Source organism: Lemur catta, chromosome 1, assembly GCF_020740605.2.
Source record: "Lemur catta isolate mLemCat1 chromosome 1, mLemCat1.pri, whole genome shotgun sequence".
NCBI classification, from domain to species: domain Eukaryota; kingdom Metazoa; phylum Chordata; class Mammalia; order Primates; family Lemuridae; genus Lemur; species Lemur catta.
The window spans coordinates 33,697,254-33,717,489 of record NC_059128.1 but is presented as its reverse complement, the minus strand read 5'-3'; the positions used below and the strand labels follow the sequence as shown (position 1 = coordinate 33,717,489).

General features: G+C 41.3%; 2 protein-coding genes across 4 annotated transcripts in view; one reads left to right on the top strand and one right to left on the bottom strand.

Annotated features, from left to right (window-relative positions):
• Positions 1-20,236, bottom strand: part of ZBTB25 (zinc finger and BTB domain containing 25) — an 81,931-nt gene that overhangs the window by 16,866 nt on the left and 44,829 nt on the right. The gene's annotated exons all lie outside the window — the stretch shown is intronic.
• The window catches only part of MTHFD1 (methylenetetrahydrofolate dehydrogenase, cyclohydrolase and formyltetrahydrofolate synthetase 1), a 57,761-nt gene that overhangs the window by 37,129 nt on the left and 396 nt on the right, over positions 1-20,236 (top strand). For both annotated transcript variants that reach the window (XM_045565818.1, XM_045565823.1), the window contains 12 exons: positions 1,226-1,328; positions 4,016-4,092; positions 4,940-5,080; positions 5,755-5,823; positions 6,066-6,177; positions 6,279-6,418; positions 8,686-8,727; positions 11,489-11,589; positions 12,447-12,624; positions 15,181-15,288; positions 15,746-15,898; positions 19,092-19,185. In XM_045565818.1, the coding sequence (XP_045421774.1) occupies positions 1,226-1,328; positions 4,016-4,092; positions 4,940-5,080; positions 5,755-5,823; positions 6,066-6,177; positions 6,279-6,418; positions 8,686-8,727; positions 11,489-11,589; positions 12,447-12,624; positions 15,181-15,288; positions 15,746-15,898; positions 19,092-19,181 (1,314 nt within the window). In that variant the 3' untranslated portion in view covers positions 19,182-19,185. The remainder of the gene's footprint in view (positions 1-1,225; positions 1,329-4,015; positions 4,093-4,939; positions 5,081-5,754; positions 5,824-6,065; positions 6,178-6,278; positions 6,419-8,685; positions 8,728-11,488; positions 11,590-12,446; positions 12,625-15,180; positions 15,289-15,745; positions 15,899-19,091; positions 19,186-20,236) is intronic.

The window sequence follows — 20,236 nt, the reverse complement described above, 5'->3', positions numbered from 1 at the left end:
CCCGGGAAACAAGATCTGAAGTTTCAAAATAGGTCCTCATGGCACAGGAAAGGAACTATGGGAAAGAGTGGGGGCTTGTGGGCCCACTCACAGCTACCATGAGTCAGAATAAAAGGGGAATACATTTTGTAAGCATTTTCCATTTCAGGATGTGACCTGGGTATACACTGTAAATATATAAAATTTCCAAATTCTGTAAGGAGGAAAATAAAAACCTTTTTTTGCCTTTTGGAACAGTAAGAAGTCGGGGGAAAGTAAATAGTGCTACATAAAAAGCATGTAAAAGTGATTTACATGGACTTTTATTGATATTTGTTTCTGCCCTTCCTGAAATTTCATTTGCATTGGGCTTCTTGATTATGTGATTGAAAAAACTTTGCATATTATTTCCCCTTTCAATATACTTGGGTTTGGTGAATTAGGAAGTGTGTATGTGTCTTACAACAGTTCTTGATCACTATGATTGTTTAGGTCTAGGTTTAAGGAAATGCCTCTGGTGCTCAGTTATAGGAACAAACATGTTCATAATGCCTTTGTACATATGTGAGAAGTGTGAAGGTTGCAGATGCCAGGATGAAATCACTTTTGTCAGACCCAGACAAAATAGGGCTGGGAATGCACGAAGGAAAGGAGTTTCATGCTTAAATGTCAGAGATAAGAACTTTTTCCAAGGACTTTCTAAAACACCACAAGAAATCCCTTCACATCCTTAACATATGTTCTGCTTTGCATGGCTTGCACATTTCACATGTATATGTATGTTTCTATGACAAGGCACAATGTCACTAGACATTTAGGACTATGGTAATTCAGATAAGGTACTCTTGAAAAGACGCTTGCCCAGTAATGGCATGGCCACCAATGAACTGTTGACAACCTTGGCTTTGAGCATCTGGAACCAATGAACTCTGTTTCTAAGCAGCTTATATGAACCTCTCCCTTGATCCTTCCCTTACTGGGTGCACTTGTAGCATTCCGACTTATAACCTTCATTTCTCATTTCTGGGTAAACTCAACATATTTGAAGATAATTTTCTCTGTTGTCTTTTTTTAGTTGGCAATATAGAATAACCCCCAAGTTTAGCCAAAGAGATCAGAATTTTCCCTTCTGAGTTCAGGATGGTTTGCATTTCCTAGACGAGATCCTATCTCAAGATAGAGGTCAAAAAAATTTTATTAATTTATTACGCTTCTGTTTGTTTTATCTTATTTTCCTGCCCTTCAGAGACTAGGTATTGAAAAGACTGACCCAACCACACTGACAGATGAAGAGATAAGCAGATTTGCAAGATTGGATATTGATCCAGAAACCATAACTTGGCAAAGAGGTACCGGAGCAGTATTTGCCCCTTTTGTTGTCGTTATACTGCACATCCCACACTCTCCAGAAGAGTTGTTAAAATGTGAGGTCCAGAAGTTTGTGTGTTGGTATTTTTACGGTTAAGGCATAACCATTATGGTGACTGTATTTGTTTTTCTTGCTACATCTATTGGTTTTTCTCCTTCTAAGCTATAATCAAATACCCCTTTGTTAGATTGGTTGAGCATTTTGCTGGCTATTCAGTGTGGATTGAAATGAGGGTGGTTTCAAGGAAGTTCATGCATAAACCAAAAATAACATTTTACAAGTTTCATTTTATGCAAAGGTTTTGCTGTCATGAAGTAGAGAAATTATGTTTAATCACTTGAATCATGTGTGACCTTTATTCTCAGAACTCTTGTCTGGCATAAGTGACTTGCTTTGTCCTGTAGCTCTCTAGCTTGCCTAATCACTTTTCAACCTCATTTAATTGAATTTTCCTATAAGAAACCAGGTAGCCTTTAAGGTTTAAATACTTAGCAATTTAGTGAGTAGCCTGGCTTCACTACTAGATGTTACTTTTCTCTATGTACAGCTAGCATGGCTTAGAATTTTATTTTGTACCAACAGTGCATCCTTCCATCCTATGTTAACTGCTGAGAAGGAATTTTCACCTAATTATGCAGAATGCAGCTAAAGGTCAATTTATTGACTTTTTATGATTTTCATTGGCTCAGTAATGTTAGCTAATGGCATTTTTAACTTGACACTCTTAATATCTAAATCCACACTGGTATTTCTCTTCCTTTGCTTCAGTGGCTTTAGACAAATTTATATTTTATAAGGAATAAGCTAAAGATACATTTTGAAAATTTAGTATCCCATTTACTTTTTTATTTTTGCTGTGTGTCTAATTCTTGCTTTCTAAGAATGTAGAAGCAGACAAGGAAAAAATGGATCATACCTACTGAGTGGCTATTTTTTACAGAAAAATTAGTTACAAGGAATTTGACACTTTCTTGTTTTGAAAAATAGGAGTTGGCTCTAATAGCACATTATATCTGTCACTTATGTGTGGGGGGTGTGTCTCAGTGCTATATGAGACAGTGCTTTTGGTGTATAAGTTATCATAGTCATTATAGAAAATAATTTGGCATGTTATCAAGTGCCTTAAAAATGCTTCTCCTCTTTGACTCATTTAGAGTATGAACTGGTTTTTGTTGTTGCTCATTTTGTGTTTTATTGTTATTGTTTGGCATTTTATACGAAATGGAAACTTATTTTTTCTCCGTACTCACATTACTCTCAGTACTTCACTTCTGACACCAGATACGTAGGTTTTTTTCTCCCACAACAATTCACATCATTTCTCCAATGGATACTAACAGGGTGTACTACAATTTAACTCAATTCTGCCACTGACTATCTAGAGCAGATCCCATGGGTTAAGGGCTCAGTCCCGCAAGACTCCCCCCCACTTCAGATACAGATTGAAAGTCCAGGTTGTCATCTGTGCATCTGACCAACTGGCTATAAATTGGAAGTTCCCTTGACCCCCTCTTCAGGTTCAATCATTTGCTAAAATGGCTTCTAAAACTCAGGGAAACACTTTACTTATATTTATCGTTTACTATAAAGGATACAACTCAGTTCTGTGGAACCAGGACACGTGAAAAGAACAAAAAACAAAAACAAAAACAAAAAAAAAGGATACAACTCAGGAGCAGCCAGATAGAAGAGCTGCACGGGGGCATCACTCTCCCAGCACCTTGATGTGTTTGCCACCCTAGAAGCTCTCAAATCTTGCTATTCAAGAGTTTATATAGAACTTAATCTCCATCCCCTAATCCCCAACCTGGAGGTTGGTGGGTGGGACTGAACATGCCAACCCTCTAATCACTTGGCCTTTCGGGGGACCAGGCCCCTCCTGAGGCTATCTGGGGGGCTCAGGGGTAATCAGAAGGGGTTTGTTATAAATAACAAGACACTCCTATCACTCTTAAAATTCCAGGGGCTCTATGAACCTTGTGCCTCAAACCCAGGACAAAGATCAAATATATTTCCTGTTATACTACACATACAAAAACCAAAATTGAGAATACAGTTAAACGTTAGCAGTAGTTAGTCCTGGGAGGTGGGATTAGGATTGATTAATTGGTCAATTGGTTGATCTTTGCCACATTTTCCAAGGTTATAGAATTGGATAAATATTCTGTCATCAGAATAGGAATTATTTCTTGTAAGTGTGCTAAAGGAAAGACCGGGCCTGTCACCCAGTGTATTTCAAAAAGGATTTGCACTTGCCCTGAGTTTGTGGCTCCTGTGTTTCTCAGGGTGGTGGATGGTCAATGAGTCATCATCCCACAGAACAACAACATAAACCTTGGGCTTTTGAAAAAATGCAGGCTGCTCTGTTTTTCTTATAATATGGAGGATGCTTTAAAATAGATTCCAGATTTCTAGTTAATTGTTTGAATTCTCTAGATGGAATAAGACCAAGCCACTCCACAGTCCTTTGCTTTAAAAATAATTCTTGTATATTTGGTCTTTGAATAACATTTCTTAACTTTAACCCATATTCCAGCCATCAATTTTGAAATCAAATATTGATAGACAATAATTAAATTACACTAGTTACTTTAAAGCTCTGAGGCTTCCTTGAAGTTTATGGTCCTTTTACTAAAAATTGTTCTGGATCTTGCCTTCCTGCTGTAGTGTTGGATACCAATGATAGATTCCTGCGGAAGATCACAATTGGACAGGCTCCAACGGAGAAAGGGCATACACGGACGGTAACTGTTTGTTCCTTTCCAAGTAAATCAGTTCACATGAGCTAGATTTTGCTGCTTCTGTCCTCCTCCATCCTCTCCCATACGACTGGTACTGCCAGGTGTTGTTCTGCCTTCTCCCTTTTAAAATGGAAGTGAGTAGGTGTGTGGTATTGAGCACTCCTGACAGCTTTTGCAATAAATCCCATGTGTCACCTGTGTGTTTTTCCCTCAGCATTTTTTCCTGGAGGTGGAGAGTCCCAAGTGAATATCCTTGCATATGAATTGATTAAAATTGCTTCTTTTTTTGTGGCTATCTTGCAGTGTGTCTCGTCGATGTAAGAGCATCCGCATGTTGTCTTGTGTGTTAGGGAAACCCTAACCACAGGATTACAAGCTTCCTTCACGGGGATAAAACAATAGCTTATTGGTCCTACTAGAACATTTGTTTTTTAAAATTGCACAGTGGTGCACACCTGTAGTCCCAGCTACTCTGGAGGCTGAGGCAGGAGGATTGAGCCCAGGAGTTCAAGTCCAGCCTGGGCAACATAGTAGAGATCTCATCTTAAAAAAAAGAAAAAAGAAAAAGAAAAAAATTGACTGAGAGTCTCTGTGACTCTGCTGTGATTCTGAGGGCTGCCTGATAAAAATCATCAAAAGAAAATTTATTACTCAAGGTCTTGGAGTAATTAGTTATAAATTTTGCTACTAGTAGATTATTTTCATTAAGTATTTTGTATGGTATTCTGCTGTTCCATCCTTTTAAGCTATTTGTTTAAGCCTCATATACAAGAAAGGATTACCTTTTAATCCCTTCATGCTTCTGGTTGAACAGGAAGTTTTTGCTACTGACTCTGTTCCCTTCCCACAGGCCCAGTTTGATATCTCAGTGGCCAGTGAAATCATGGCTGTCCTGGCCCTCACCAGTTCTCTAGAAGACATGAGAGAGAGACTGGGCAAAATGGTGGTGGCGTCCAGCAAGAAAGGGGAGCCCGTCAGTGCCGAAGATCTGGTGTGTACCTGGGCTCGCCAGGCTTGATGACACCTGCGTCTGTCCTGGGGTCTGCCAGCAGTTATTGATAACAGCAGTTATGCTCTACTTAAGATGTTGCAATTAACCCATAGATTCAATCTTATTTTGCTAATTGTAAGACAATTATTAATGTGTAAAAAGTGCTTCAGAGTGAGTATGGTGGTGTACTCCAGTAATAGACTGCAAGTCCTAGGTAATTTAAGAGTTGATATTGAACTCCTGGGTTATATTTCATTTTCGGCCATAGGAAACACATACTAAATTTGGTTTATAGCCATTTCTTCCCATCTACCAAAGTTACAAATAAATCAATACTTTAGGAGCTAGCACTTCCAGGCTCTAAACTAGTCTAAAATGGATTTCCTGCATCAGCCAGCTCAGAGCTTGATTGAGATGCTTGTTTCGGGAGTTACATGTTTTTCCCAAAATTGCATGTGAATGTCATTTTCCTTCTATCTGTTCTCCCTGCTTAAAATAGCTGGTAATTTCGTAGTATATCCAGGGGAAAAAAATGAATGGATGGTCCAGTTCAGGTTAAAGTACTAATTGGTCCAACATGGCTAAAAAGGGAAGACCTATAGTATGTTGAATATTGGTTCAGAAGGTTCATTTTTGGCTGGTAGGAGCTGACACTTCATGCATTTGTTTCGCAGGGGGTGAGTGGCGCATTGACAGTGCTTATGAAGGATGCGATCAAGCCTAATCTCATGCAGACGTTAGAGGTGAGCAGAGTGGTTACAGGCACACTTCCCTTGGGCAGTTGGGGACCTTCTCCACCAGCTCGTCTCCTTCCCATTCTTTCTCACAGTTGTGACTGGAGCATTACTGAAATAAGAGATGGCTTTGTATTTTCCCACTGGGAGGTCTTTTTTGTTTGGATCCTAACTAAATTCCACACCCTTGGCCGTATGATCCATTTTGAAGCGGGATTGGCAGCTTCACTCATGCGTCCTGGTTTCCACAGGGCACTCCAGTGTTCGTCCATGCCGGCCCGTTTGCCAACATCGCACATGGCAATTCCTCTATCATTGCAGACCGGGTTGCACTCAAGCTTGTAGGCCCAGAGGGGTTTGTAGGTGAGTATTTTTTGCAAAGTCAGAGAATAGACTATATGTTTCTTTTAACATCAGGGGAGTTGGAATGGCATTTTTACAGTTGCTTTTCTCCTTACTTACAGTGACTGAAGCTGGATTTGGAGCAGACATTGGAATGGAAAAGTTTTTTGACATCAAATGCCGGTACTCTGGCCTCCGCCCTCACGTGGTGGTGCTCGTTGCCACTATCAGGGCTCTTAAAATGCACGGGGGCGGCCCCACGGTGAGTATCAAGGGTTGAGGAGTCTGATAATCAGGAATGTTCTGAAGGCTGAAAGGAAGTTGGATGACTGTGTCTGTTTCTTCAGTAAGCTGCTCTTATCCTCATGATTAATAGGGTGCCAAAAGCAAGGGAGGGTTGACAGCTCTTGTGTCGGCTGCCTTATCACTCATAGGCACTGTCAGCTCTTGGCATGTTAAGAGGGCAAAACTGGCTTCATGGCCTACCTTTCTGAGAAGAACATCTGATAATAAGCCCCTCCAAGGACATGTGGTTGGCTATACCCACAAAAAAACTCCTTGATGTTCAGACTCTTTTTAAATCTGAATTCCATTTTCCTTCTAAATAGTGACACGGGCAGCCAGCCAACCAACCCATTTAGCTGAGACAGAGGTCAGCCCCTGCTCGACAGGGCCACCAACAGCCTGGAGTGGGAGGGAGGAGAAGGAGAATGGTAGATTTGGGTAATAGAAAGACCCAGAGGTGGGGACTAGCTTATCTTCAAGGCCAGCCTGAACTTTGTATTTTCCTGAATTCCTACTGCTTAGAAATTGCACTTTTAATAGCTTATCTTCAGCACCTGCATGTAAAGACATGGTGTTAGTTTTCAGAAATCATTTGAAAAAGTATTAAATTCGTATCCTCCCGGAGCTTGTTTTGTAGAGGAAATAAGACCTCCCTCACCTACAGAATCAAATCGCTATTTCTTAGTGTAATGATCAGGGGTTGTCCTATTATAGCAGTTCTCAAGTGGCCTCAGACCTCTTTATAGTCTTAAAAATGATTGAGGGCCTAAAAGAGTTTTTGTTTATGTAAGTTAGAGCTATTGATATTTACTATGTTAGAAATCAAACAGTTACAAGTTAACATAAAGAGCATTTTTTTTAATGAAAATTTACTGTATTTTCTAAGACAAAATTTAGGCATTGTACATTTTTTTCAGATCTCCTCTGTGTCTGACTTAATTGAAGACAGGTGGATTCTCATCTTTTGCATTTGATCTGTTGTGACATCACTTGTCACATAACCTTTGGGAAAGTCCATTGTACATTCCATGAGAGAATGAGAACGAAAAGGGCTATTGATCTCATGGAATCTTATGGAAATAGTTTGGACCTCGTGGACCTTCTGAAAGGATTAGGTCTCCAGGCCACACTTGAGAACGTTGCCATAACAACCCCAACACACCTTTCCAGTCTTAGTTGCCCCAGAGACACCTAAGGTGCTGCCAGCCCAGGACACCTGTTTCTGCTAGTAGTGCAGGACAGACTCCCTTTTTCTTCCTGGTTATAACCAACATTTCTCCCTCTTGCAGCCCCTCACTCGCCCCAATGCCATTGTACCTCCTTTCCTTCCTTTCTTCTGGCCTCATGGTCTAAAAGGTAACAATGCTGGGCTCTGAGCCTGGACAGCACTGAGAGGAGGGCTCTGCACATATAGCTCTGTCAAGGAGCCAAACCTGCTGCTCTTGTCACCAGGAAGCTACCTGTAAGGTCCCTGCTTCCTGCCCTGCCTCCAGGTGGCCCCTTCTGATGTTAGAGCACCATGGTCTCCCTGAGGAATGGGAAAGGACCAAGCTGGAGGCTTCTCAATCCACTACCCACAGTGGGTCCCTGGACCCTGCACCTTCACCCCCTTGCTCATCCCTGTGGATGCAGCAGAGCTGAGCCACTGCACAGGTCAGGATGGGGGCACCAGGCACCTCCATGCCGTGAGCTCATTGCTCAAGTGTGTGGGCACCTTTAATGTACTCTATGACAGAGGAAGAAAACCCTTTGCATCTTTTTTTCCCTGCTTGTTCATATGGGTCCTGCACCACAGTTCGGCTCCACCAAGACATGGGTTGGTGCTCTGGACCAGCTCATGAAACCATTGCAGGGTTCATCACAGACTCCATCGACAGACATTTCAGGGCAACTTGCAGGGCTGACAAGTGCCCTTTCCCCCACACTCCCCTTACCTCCACCCTCACTGAGGTGTCCTTCACTTGCTGAGTCATTGCCCCTGCCTAGAGCACATCCCTTTCTACTTGTCCTGCCATAGATCTCGCCCTTCTCACCTCCTTCATTCAGGGCACAGAGGGCTCCCGTTTTGCTCAAAGCAGTTTTTGTTCTGTGCTGTATGGCTGGTCACATGCCCTTAGTCCTTATACTACTATATATCCCCCCAAGCATGTGGACTCTTGCCTTTAAAACACAGGACAGTATCACTTTAAACCAGAATCTAAATTGTAAATAGGAAATGCCTCTGACTGTTTCCCTTTCTTCCAGGTCACTGCAGGATTGCCTCTTCCCAAGGCTTACATAGAGGAGGTAACTTTGACTATTGCTAATTACTTGTCCTAGAAAGCACCACACCTGAATCAACATTTCTCCACCTGGCCCACATGGAAATGAATGGGGGAGTCAGTGTGACCCAGGGTTGCTCCTGGGAGTGCAGGGTGGCAAGAGGCCTGCAGTGTGCTGAAGATGGTATTAAATGAGTGAATAGGGAGGACTTGCCTCACAAAGCAGAACTGCCCTACACAGGATGTCAGCAAGCCACTGCCTGAGACCAGTGGTTGCTTCTCAGTGGGGGTGATTTTACCCCTAGGGGACATTTGGCAATATCTACAGACATTTTTGATGGTTATAATTGGAGGTGGGGAGTACTCCTAGCATCCAGTGGGCAGAAGCCAGGGAAGCTGTTTAAACATCCTACAATGCACAGGACAACACCCCACAGCAAAGAATTATCCAGCTCAAAATGTGACGAGCGGTCAGGTTGAGAAACCCTGCCCTCAACCAATGGAAGTTTCCTTCTATTATCTTCCCTGCATTGGCTGGGTGAGTCCCAAATGCCATTGAAATTAGAAGCGAGTAGGGACCTTTTTTGAAATGTCTTTTCCTATGCAGATTTAAATACATATTAAAGTGCCAAGATATGGTCAGAATCCTGGTTGTTTTTCTAGGCAAAGCTTTTGTAAACTGATTTGCTTTATAGCATCACACAGGAGCCCAAAGAACAATTGTGAACTCAAACCTTTTATATTTATATCATTTACCATCAAAGAAATATCTCTAGAGCCAGTTAGGGGTGGTTACATGAGAGACAGGCCCTCAGATAAGATAATAAGGTCAGCTGCTGTCACTGTTAATTCAATTTTTCAGCCTTTTCCTAAAGCTTTTAAATTATCAAGCAATACAGGGTCACCGTGCAGGCCCCAAATGAAGTGTTTCAAAATTTGCTAGAAAAAAATTGTCAGTGCCTTGAGTCTGCCTGTCCTCTGAGTTAAGAGTTGCCTTTTATGGCCATTTGTGTGATTCACGCGTGGGAGGGGAATTCACAGTTCTGGCCCTCCTGCCACCCCACAGCCTTTCCTGTGTCTAATTACAGTGACTGCCCCTAGCTGGCCCAGCTGGTGTCTTCATTTAAGAAATTCTACTTATTTAAAACTGTTCTCAATCAGTCTTACATATTAATTGGTTTTCATGTGACTAGAGGTAAAGAATTAGCAGTGTGCTTTAGAATATCAAATAAATTCTAATCTTAGTTTTCAATTATTAAAAGGAAAAAAAAAGATAAGTCACATTTATAATGATCCTAGTAGTTTTGGACCTTTATTCTACCTACTTTTTTGCTGTTTTGGGGATGCACAAACCATGTACTATTACTGCTGGGTTTTGCTCATGATCCAGTATATGTATTTTTATAGAAGACTATTATATTTTTATTAAAAATACTTAACATATTTTTAGGTTTATAGTAGTAACATACCTTTTGTAAAAAATATACATATATATATATTTTTTTTTAGACAGAGTCTTGCTCTGTGGCCCTGAGTAAAGTGCAGTGCCATCAGCCTAGCTTACTGCAACCTCAAACTCCTAGGCTTAAGAGATCCTCCTGCCTCAGCCTCCCAAGTAGCTGAGACTACAGGCACTTGCCACCATGCCCGGCTAATTTTTTCTATTTTTAATAGAGACAGGGTCTTGCTTTTGCTCATGCTGGTCTTGAACACCTGACCTCAAGCGATCCTCCTGCCTTAGCCTCCCAGAGTGCTAGGATTATAGGTGTGAGCCACCATGCCCAGCCAAAAAGAAAAAACAAAATTAAACATTACAAGGATATAATGTATGTGAGTTGCATCCCCTTAACAGTTTGGGCATATTTCTCAACATTTAAAAAAATTTCATTAATTATACACACGTGTTTTTGTGTTTGTCCAAAAATGGAATTAATTAAGCTCTCCATAGTTTTGCAGCTTTAGTCCATCTTGGACAGGTTCCATGTTAACACAGATGGGTCTCACTTTCATAACATCTGCATGATAAATATTTATTGAGTGTATATATCAATTCATTGGCCTAGTCCCCTATTGAAGGAGGTCTGTATTTGTAATTTTCCAATGCTGCAAGCACTGCTGTAGTAAACATACTTAAAGGTATGTTTCCTTAATTACTTCCCTTTAGATTTCATAGTTTTGGTTTTTAAAGGTAGCATTTATCTTATCTATTGGCCCTAGTGAAAGTTCATGGTTGAGTTCATTAAAACCTTTGAAAGCATCACTGATTACTTCATGTTTCCTGGCAGTAATTATGGTAGTCGTATAATGAATTGCCTCTTTTGTGCCAGGCACTGTGCTAGGCTCTGTCATCTGATGGAAGGGTCTGTGATCTACTGAGCAGTGTCAGTTTGTATCATTGTACCCTATGCATACATAAACTCTATGAACACGTAGATTGTAAATGTAATTTGGGTAGAGGCAACTAGTACCCTTTGAACAGCAGATAAGCTATTACATATGGCGTAATGACAGCAAATATGCCAGCTCTCATGTTTTCAAGACAGCTGGAGAACAGGCACAGCTCCACTCCAATGTCGTAGGCTGGAGTTAAAGCCGCCCTCTACTTCGGCACCCACGCACCACAGTGTAGGAAATGTATCAGGGACCTTTGCTCTTGCTGGCTCCCTTCCTTGTCATGACAGTGAGTGGCTACTGGCTCAAGGAGTAAGTTTCCCATTTAAGAATAGCTTGCAACTGTTTCAGCTGTGCTCTCTGACCTCACAGACCTTTCACTGTTGTTTTTACAGGACCTGGAGCTGGTTGAAAAAGGCTTCAGTAACTTGAAGAAACAAATTGAAAATGCCAGAATATTTGGAGTTCCAGTTGTAGTGGCTGTAAATGCGTTCAAGTAAGTGTAGCGTGTAAGAGGAAAGGTCGGGCGGTGTGGAAAAGGGTCAGAAAACGTCTCCTGGAGCTGATTGCATAGCACTACTTTTAGCTTTATTTTGCCCTTCAGGTACTGCTATTGGTTATAGCCTGTGGTTTAGTGTGCCACGTGACAGGAACCTCATGCATTGCAGCAAACCCACCAACTTAGCCACCAAGGGTCAAGAAGTCAGATTCAGCTCCTGTGGGCCTCCTTCTCTGCTGGGTGAAGTGGAAAACACCCAAGCCTGAAGTTAAATGTTCTTTTTTGGTCTTTAGAGGCCTTTTGTGTTAACAGAAGGTCATAGGCCTACAGCTTTCCATTATTTCACTAGGTCTGGTGGGATGTTGTCTTCACAAAGAGTTGAGCATATTGAGCTGGAAGTGTTCATGCAAGAACTTGCGTGGGTTGTTTAGGTATCGTAGTACTGCTTTGGGCTTTGTTACAATGGCCTCACCACAGTGGACTGGGAAGCAAAATTTCTAAAAGCTCATATTTATTGATTCCTTTATGGTGTTCTGGGAATGTTCCAAGCAAATACTTTCCATGTATTACCACCTAAGCCTCATGACATCCCTGTGAAATAAGTGCCCCTGTGAAATAAGTACAATGATTATTCTCATTTTACCCATGTTGAAATCAAGGCACGTACAGATTATGTAACTGGCCAAAAGTCACTCTTGTAAGTTGTGGAGCTGAGATTCAAACCCGGGAAGTATTTCTTGATTAGTGTCCATTTATCAGTGGATAATTCACATGAGTTTTAATGGCAAAAAGAAGACAGATTCTGTCTGCTCTGGCCATCTTCCATGATTTAACATGAAGCACTGCCTTTACAGGACGGATACAGAGGCTGAGTTGGACCTCGTCACCCGCCTTGCCAGAGAGCATGGAGCTTTTGATGCCGTGAAGTGCACTCACTGGGCAGAAGGGGGCAAGGGTGCCTTTGCCCTGGCGCAGGCTGTCCAGAGAGCAGCACAGGCACCCAGCAGCTTCCAACTCCTTTATGACCTCCAGGTGGGTTACTTGCTGTATGCCAAAAAAAAGGACATAATGAAATTTCTGTGTGACAACCTCTGTTTAGAGCTCCATGCTTCAGCTTATGTGGTTTGATTCCCACATAGGTGAGTTACACAGCCACAGCCTGGACTCTCGGCTCTAGACAGCTTTTCTCATGCATGTTGCTGCTTACTTACAGAGTAGGGGGTCCAGGCTAGAATACCTGGAGAGGTTGGTTCACATCCTGACTTTTGAAAAGGCTCATGGTATAGGTCCTTTTGGTGGCAGAGGAGAGAGTTATATACAGAGCAAGTGTGTAGTTCATTGTAGCCTTTAACTCAAGGCATCAATCACATTGTAGCAAATTGGCAAGGGGCTACAGCAAAACTTTCTGGTCAATTCTCAATAACAGAGGAAAGAAGTGTGCTACCAAGCTCATTTCCTGTTACAGTGTTGCCTCAAGTTCAGAGAAAACCTCAGGTATAAAACCAAAGTTTTCTAGCAAACGTCATCATTTTTTCCATCACTGAGTAAATTAAATCTGGCCCAAGTAGAAGCCCTGCATATTCTGACACAATAAAGTTTGTTCAGAAAAATGTTATTCTAGCCAGGCACGGTGACTCACACCTATAATCCCAGCACTTTGGGAGCTTGAGGCAGGAGGATTGCTTGAGCCCAGAAGGTTGAGACCAGCCTGGGTAATATAACAAGACCCCATCTCTTTAAATTTATTTAAAATTTAGCCAGGAATGGTGGCACATGCCTGTAGTCACAGCTGCTCAGGAGGCTGAGGCAAGAGAATCACTTGAGCCCAGGAGTTTGAGGTTGCTGTAAGCTATGATGATGCCACTGCACTCTAGCCTAGGCAACAGAGCAAGACTCTGTCTCAAAAGAAAAAGGTGGTTCTTATGTTAGGGTTGTATTTGTTTTTAATTCTGTGTTCCATAAATTTCAGGATATCATTAGACATTAAGTAGTATGTCCATAATTGGAAACTTTGTCAAGCACATGGGATGTATGTTGTAGTTAATTCTGTTTGTATTCTCTAGGCTAGTTTTTGGCTTGTTTTTTCAAAGATAATCACAAACTTTAAAAAATAGCCATAAAAAGTTGGAAGGAAAAAACTATTACTCTTGGGTTTCAGTGTTCTTGTTTCTCCTTGTCCCTTGCAGATACAGCGTGCTGGTGGGTAATTAACATTCATTCTCCTGTTGTCATTGACATTCTCCTGTTGAGCTTTGGTTTTACAGACTAGTTTGAAAGTCTGTTTAATCAATCATCTTTTTAGAAAATGCTATAAACACAAATTTGTACATAAATGGAAAGCATTAATAAACGCACTCTCCAAGCTCCCATCCATAGCACCTAAGGCAGAAACTCCAGTTCTTGAAGGCCAGCGGGAGACCTAGAAGAGTAGGTTGATAAGGACTTTACAACCCATTTCTACTTGGAACTTTTCTCTGTTCTGACAAACAGGAGGCTGCCACTTTTTGTCTTATTCAGCATCTGCTAGTCTTAAATCACCCCCGCCCCACCAAAGTGCTTTTGCTTCATAAGTTCTGAATGTGCTTTGGCATTTGAAAAGCTCCAGTTATAAGATGCATTTGAAAGTAGCCTATGTAGCATTATTAAAACCATTATTAAATATTCACTTTATTCATATATCCATTATGCTAAGCCCCTGTATAAATTATATCACTATTTAGTTACAATAGTGGGAAATAATATTGGAATAAGGGGAATTTTATTTTTATAGATTGTTTATTGCTCCTTTCAAAAAATAAAACTTGCCTAATATGGTTTTTTGTTTGTTTTTGTTTGTGAGACAAGGACTCACTCTGTTGCCCGGGCCAGAGTGCAGTGGCATCATCACAGCTTACTGCAACCTTAGGGTCCTGGGCCCAAGCAATCCTCCTGCCTCAGCCTCCCAAGTAGCTGGGACTACAGGAGCACACTACCATGCCTGGCTAAATTTATCTTTTTTATTTTGTAGAGACAGGGTCTCGTCATATTGCTCAGGCTGGTCTCAACCTCCTGGGCTCAAGCGATCCTCCTGCCTCAGCAGGAGCATCTGCCTCTCGTACAAACTGGGGGTTATGTGGGTAGATATTGGTTGTCTCATTTCATAAGCAGTATCCCAGGTCTGGTTTGGCAAGGCAGATCTCTAGTATTAGAACATCTATACGCTTTTTATTTATGAAGAAATTATTCTTGGGTAGTCAGTGATACTGTTTACGATGCACTTAGATTTTACATATATCTATTTATACTTATATAAATATATATTTAAAACCTCACTTAACATATATATTAATATATGTATGCATCTATATGTAAATACACATATCTATCGATATATATCTATAACTTCACCTCTGTGGGACATTTTCCACTTATAAAGCTGGGGCTTGGTATTAAAAGAAAATATTTCTAACCCAATAAACATCAAACTAATTGCATATCTATAAATATATAGAAAAACATCTGGCCCTTTTGGGGACTCTGACCTGGAATGTGGCCATGTCCTGGTTAATCATCCTCACATATGTCCACTCTCTGTTTCTTGTGTATTAGCTCCCAGTTGAGGATAAAATCAGGATCATTGCGCAGAAGATCTACGGGGCAGACGACATTGAATTGCTGCCTGAAGCTCAACACAAAGCTGAAGTCTACACAAAGCAGGTAGATGTTTGGTTGGTTTGTTCTTTCAGCTCTTGACAAAGCAGGGCTTGGAGCTGCAATCCCTGAGTTCTCCCAGCCCCGCCAAGCACCCACTGCTTCACTTCCCTGGGTGCAGCCTTCTCTCCTGGAACACTGGGTTTGGAGTGGGTGGTCCATTCCCAGGTTCTTCATTATCCACAGGTGGTACGTGAATGTGTAGAAAGGCCATAGAAAAATACAGTATATATTACTAAAATATTGAGAACATCTCCAGTTTTATTCTCATGTTTACTCCAAACTAGAGATTCTGCTTATTGATATGTAATAACTAAGCCAGAGGACTATGATGTAGAGATGGCTATAAAGGGAGTTTAGATGTTTCAAATAAATTCGAGAGTCTATATAATCACAATCCCCAGATGTTTTTTGTTGCATTGTCAGTTTTTCATTTGTCCTACCTGTTTGCTTCTTTCCCCAGGGCTTTGGGAATCTACCCATCTGCATGGCCAAGACACACTTGTCCTTGTCTCACAACCCAGAGCAAAAAGGCGTGCCTACAGGCTTCGTTCTGCCTATTCGTGACATCCGTGCCAGTGTTGGGGCTGGTTTTCTGTACCCCTTAGTAGGAACGGTAAGTTAGTGCCATGACAGAGGAGATTGTTCACCTGTGCTTCTCGTCCTAATATTTTACTGAAGCCATCAAGCAAATGCCAAATGAGCAGAGTTCACTGCCTAGAAGAAAGTAGGTTTTGGGCCTATCATGATCAATTCTCTTGCTATGGACCATCTTGTTGTCAATTTAAGTATGATGCCATAACTACTTCTAATTGTTTCACAGGCAATATACCCTTAACTGAATCCAGGATGCTCCTAGTTGATAGGCTGTGGTAATGCTAATATATAATTACAATTAATGTTCATTGGATGCCTCAGCCAGATTAACTCAGTCCTCTCAGCAGCCCTCCAAGGTTGGGACAGAAGTTCTATAATCCTAGAGCTGAAAATCCTAGAGCCTAATCCTATGCCTGAAATTTAGGGAGTTCACTATTTCTGAGTAAGGAGTTTCCCCATTAAAATGCAATGAACCCTGTAGATATGAAAGGTAAGTTTGCTTATATACACTTAAAGGTGAATGAGTTGTCCAGTGCTTTCTTTTCTTATAGATTTTATGCATATTAAAGGAGGAAAATTGCTAATAGGGAAATAGAGGGATGCTTAAAGAGATAATCAGAGTTTGGACTAACATTGTCCCAAGGTTAAAAGTGATCCTACATCTAGCTTTTCTCTCTTTCATCTACCCAGCATCCTGTATCTGCAGATTGTTCTTACATGCAGTACAGGATTCAAATATTAAAAAAAAACCAACACAGGCCAGGCATATTGGCTCACACCTATAATCCTAGCACTTTGGGAGGCTGAGGCAGGAGGATCACTTGAGGGCAGGAGTTCAAGACCAGCCTCGGCCACATAGTAAGACCCCATCTTTACAAAAAATAGAAAATTCGCTGGATGTGGTAGTGCATGCTTATAGTCCCAGCTACTTAGGAGGCTGAGGCAGGAGGATTGCTTGAGCCCAGGAGTTTGAGGCTGCAGTGAGCTATGATTGGGTCACTGAACTCCAGCCCGGGCAACAAAGCAAGACCCTGTCAAAAATAAATAAATAAATAAAAAATAAAACAACACAAATGAAAAAGAAACCAACGAAACTCCTTTTGGAGCTATGTCATTCTTTCAGTATAGAAGAAAGTGACAGGAGATGACATTGTCTAATTGCCCAATCCATTTTCACCTCTGCTCGTCTTGGCCTTGGGCAAGTTATGAGAGGTGTGAGCCCTGCTGCCCTCAGCTCACAGTGTGGGGCGACAGTATCACGGAACAGTGGTGGTCAGCACGGGTACCTGCCTACCAGTGCCCCCTCTGCCACTCCAGAGAGCCGGAGGCTTAGCCTTATTTTGACATTCATCAGTCTCTGGTTTTTTTAGAAATTCCCTTTTGTAGAAATGTGAAACCATTTTCCCAGCACCTTGAATACTACAGAAACATGCTGTTCTTTTTGGAGAAATTCTCATCAACTACCAGCTGAAAGAGTGGTAGCTGCACTCTTTATTGTCATTTTTGATATTCGCATGCAGAGGGGTAACGAGAGAGCTGAAAGTAAATAGGAAGTGGCCAGACCTCTGAACGTCTGCCTGCGGTGCGGACAGACATAGCCTGCCCGGCTCGAGATTTTTCATTTAGAACACAGTATGCGTCAGAGGCCTTTGAATTTAACTTGGATCAGGACGTTTCCACACATAATCAAATGGCTTAATCACTATTCCAATACCTTCTGGTTACTGTTGGGGCCTTAACAGGGCTCAGAGGATTTGAGTGTTTTCTTCTTTTCAGAGTTTTATATCTACATTCATCACATATTTTCTTTCTTTTTTTTGTATTTTCTGATTATCAATGACTGATGTTTAAGGGGGGAAATCCTCTTTGAGAATGAGTTACAATGTCAGAAATCCTACTAATCACTGTTTGGGAAGCATCTTTAGAGTTTTCTGCCGAACATGTACATGCATGTCTGCATCAATAGGCACGTGTCTTTTACTTCATGATGTCATCTTCAGATTTTTCTGCTAGGTCTGAAGACCAATCCTTTCCTTTTTTCTACTTGTCCCCACACTCAGCACTTCCTTATCTCTTACAGAATACAAGAATAGAAATCAGTTGCCAGACCCCTATAGTATGTTTGGGGAGTATTGATTGGCACTCAGATGTCAGTCAGAATTAGGTTGTCTAAAGTATTGATGTTTTGTGTTACAGAAGATGACTCATTCTTTAATAACCTTTTTATAGTTAAGTTTTAGAAGTTTAGCCTAAGCTTTTTTCCTCTCTGATTTGCAACTTGTGTATATTCATTATACAGGACATTGTAAAAAGATAAAAATATACCAAGTTTTTACTTACAAGCCATACAAATTGACATCTAAGCAGATACTTGTCAAGGCCAAGTCTTTAGAAAAGAAGTGCAAATATAATTCATAAGCATTCCCAGTTTTTTATTTTATTTTTTTAGGGACAGGGTCTTATTCTGTCACTCAGGCTGGAGTACAGTGGTACGATCACAGCTTACTGCAGCCTTGAACTCTTGGGCTCAAGCGATCCCCTGCCTCAGCTTCCCAAGAAGCTAGGAGTGTAGACATGCACCACCACACCTGGCTAATTTTATTGATTGGTTGATTGATTATACAGATAAATAGATAGATCTGAGATAGTCTCACTATGTCACCCAGGCTGGTTTCCAACTCCTGGCCTCAAGCAATTCTCCTGCCTTGGGCTCTCAAAGTGCTGGGATTATAGGAGTTTTAGAAGGCCATATTAGGCCAGTAAGAATAGTGATTGGAAAACCATCTAGATTATGCACAAAAATGTCTTTGCCCAAGAAAAAGGATGCTAATTTCTATTGTCACATTACTGAAGCGAAAACACATGGGCACCTAGCAAGACTCACAGAAACAACATTTAAAAGTAGATAAGCCCTGCGCCTCCTTTTGGTCTTGTGAAATACAGGCTGAGGAAGTGGGTAACCGTCAATATAGAAGACGATGGTGAAGGCTGGCATTTGGTTTACAGAAGAACATGAGGTTTCTTTGAGTTCATAACAGGATTAGTGACTTGATATTAAACATGTAATGTGATATGATTTTAGTATGTAACAAGAAGAGTGCCTACTTTACTGACAACTCTAAAATGATGTTCTATTTTCATGCCTTGGGCTTTCTATCTGAGGGGAAGGTGGAAGAAAGGTCACATTATTTTTTATGTGTTTTACATGCTAGATGAGCACAATGCCTGGACTCCCTACCCGGCCTTGCTTTTACGATATTGATTTGGACCCTGAAACTGAACAGGTGAATGGACTGTTCTAAACAGGTAAGTTGTTACTGGTAAGAGTTTTACTTTTTTCCGTAAGTAGCACATTTATGAATTATAGGCGCAAACTAAATAAAGCTACGGAAATTCAAAAGGTGCTGCAGAGGAGGCTAGGCTCCCGCTGCTGGAGATCCTAGAGGCTCAGCGTTCAGAGTCTGACACACTAGTGGTCAGGAACACTGAAGGTCTGTATACTCCGAATAGACAGTTAGAAGGCAGGAGTTGAGTAAATATCCCAGAAATTAAGAAAGAAAAGGAAACAAGACTGTCCAGGAATTCTTGGTCTTAGGTGAAAGGGCCAGAGTGCCCATCACAATGAATGAGCCATCCCTAGACATATCCAGCTGAAATTTCAAAATCAACAGGAAAATCCTAAACATCCTTCTCTAGAGAAGAAAAAAATAACTCACCTATGAAAAAATGAGAATTAGACTGAACATCTGTCGTCTTATCAGCAATAAGAGGCTTTTAGACAATGGCAGAATGTCCCCCAAGTTCACAGGGAAAGGTGACTTACCCTGTGTTTACACCCAGCCAAATCCATCCAGACATTTTCAGACATGCAAAGCTTTGCTCCTCCCACATCTGTTCCTAGGAAGTTATTTAGCAATGTGCTCCAGCAAAATGAGGAAGCCAAAGAAGAAGGAAGACGTGGGTGTTGGGAAACTGAATCCTGATTTGGACAGTAATGAAGGGGAGCTGACAGCCATGCGAATGGCCTAGAATTAAAAATCCTGTGTGGAACCTGGGGGAGGGGGTTGAGAAAAATTAGAAAAAGCTAGAAAAGACAAGGGTATCAAAGGGTAAATAATACAAAACAGAACCTTTTGCATTGAGAAAGCAAAGGTCCAGGTGGAAGCAAACTGTGGTAATGATTTAAGCAATGGAAAGGATGGTGAGAAGAGAGCTTTTGTGCGCTTGATGCTAGAGGGACACTGTTCTTCGAGAGGGTGTATGTGATGTTGGAAATGCAGTCCGGCTCACTGCTGTGTCTGCTCCAGAACAGTATTCCCATAGCCATCATGTAAATGCTGCACGCTGTTTTCAAGTC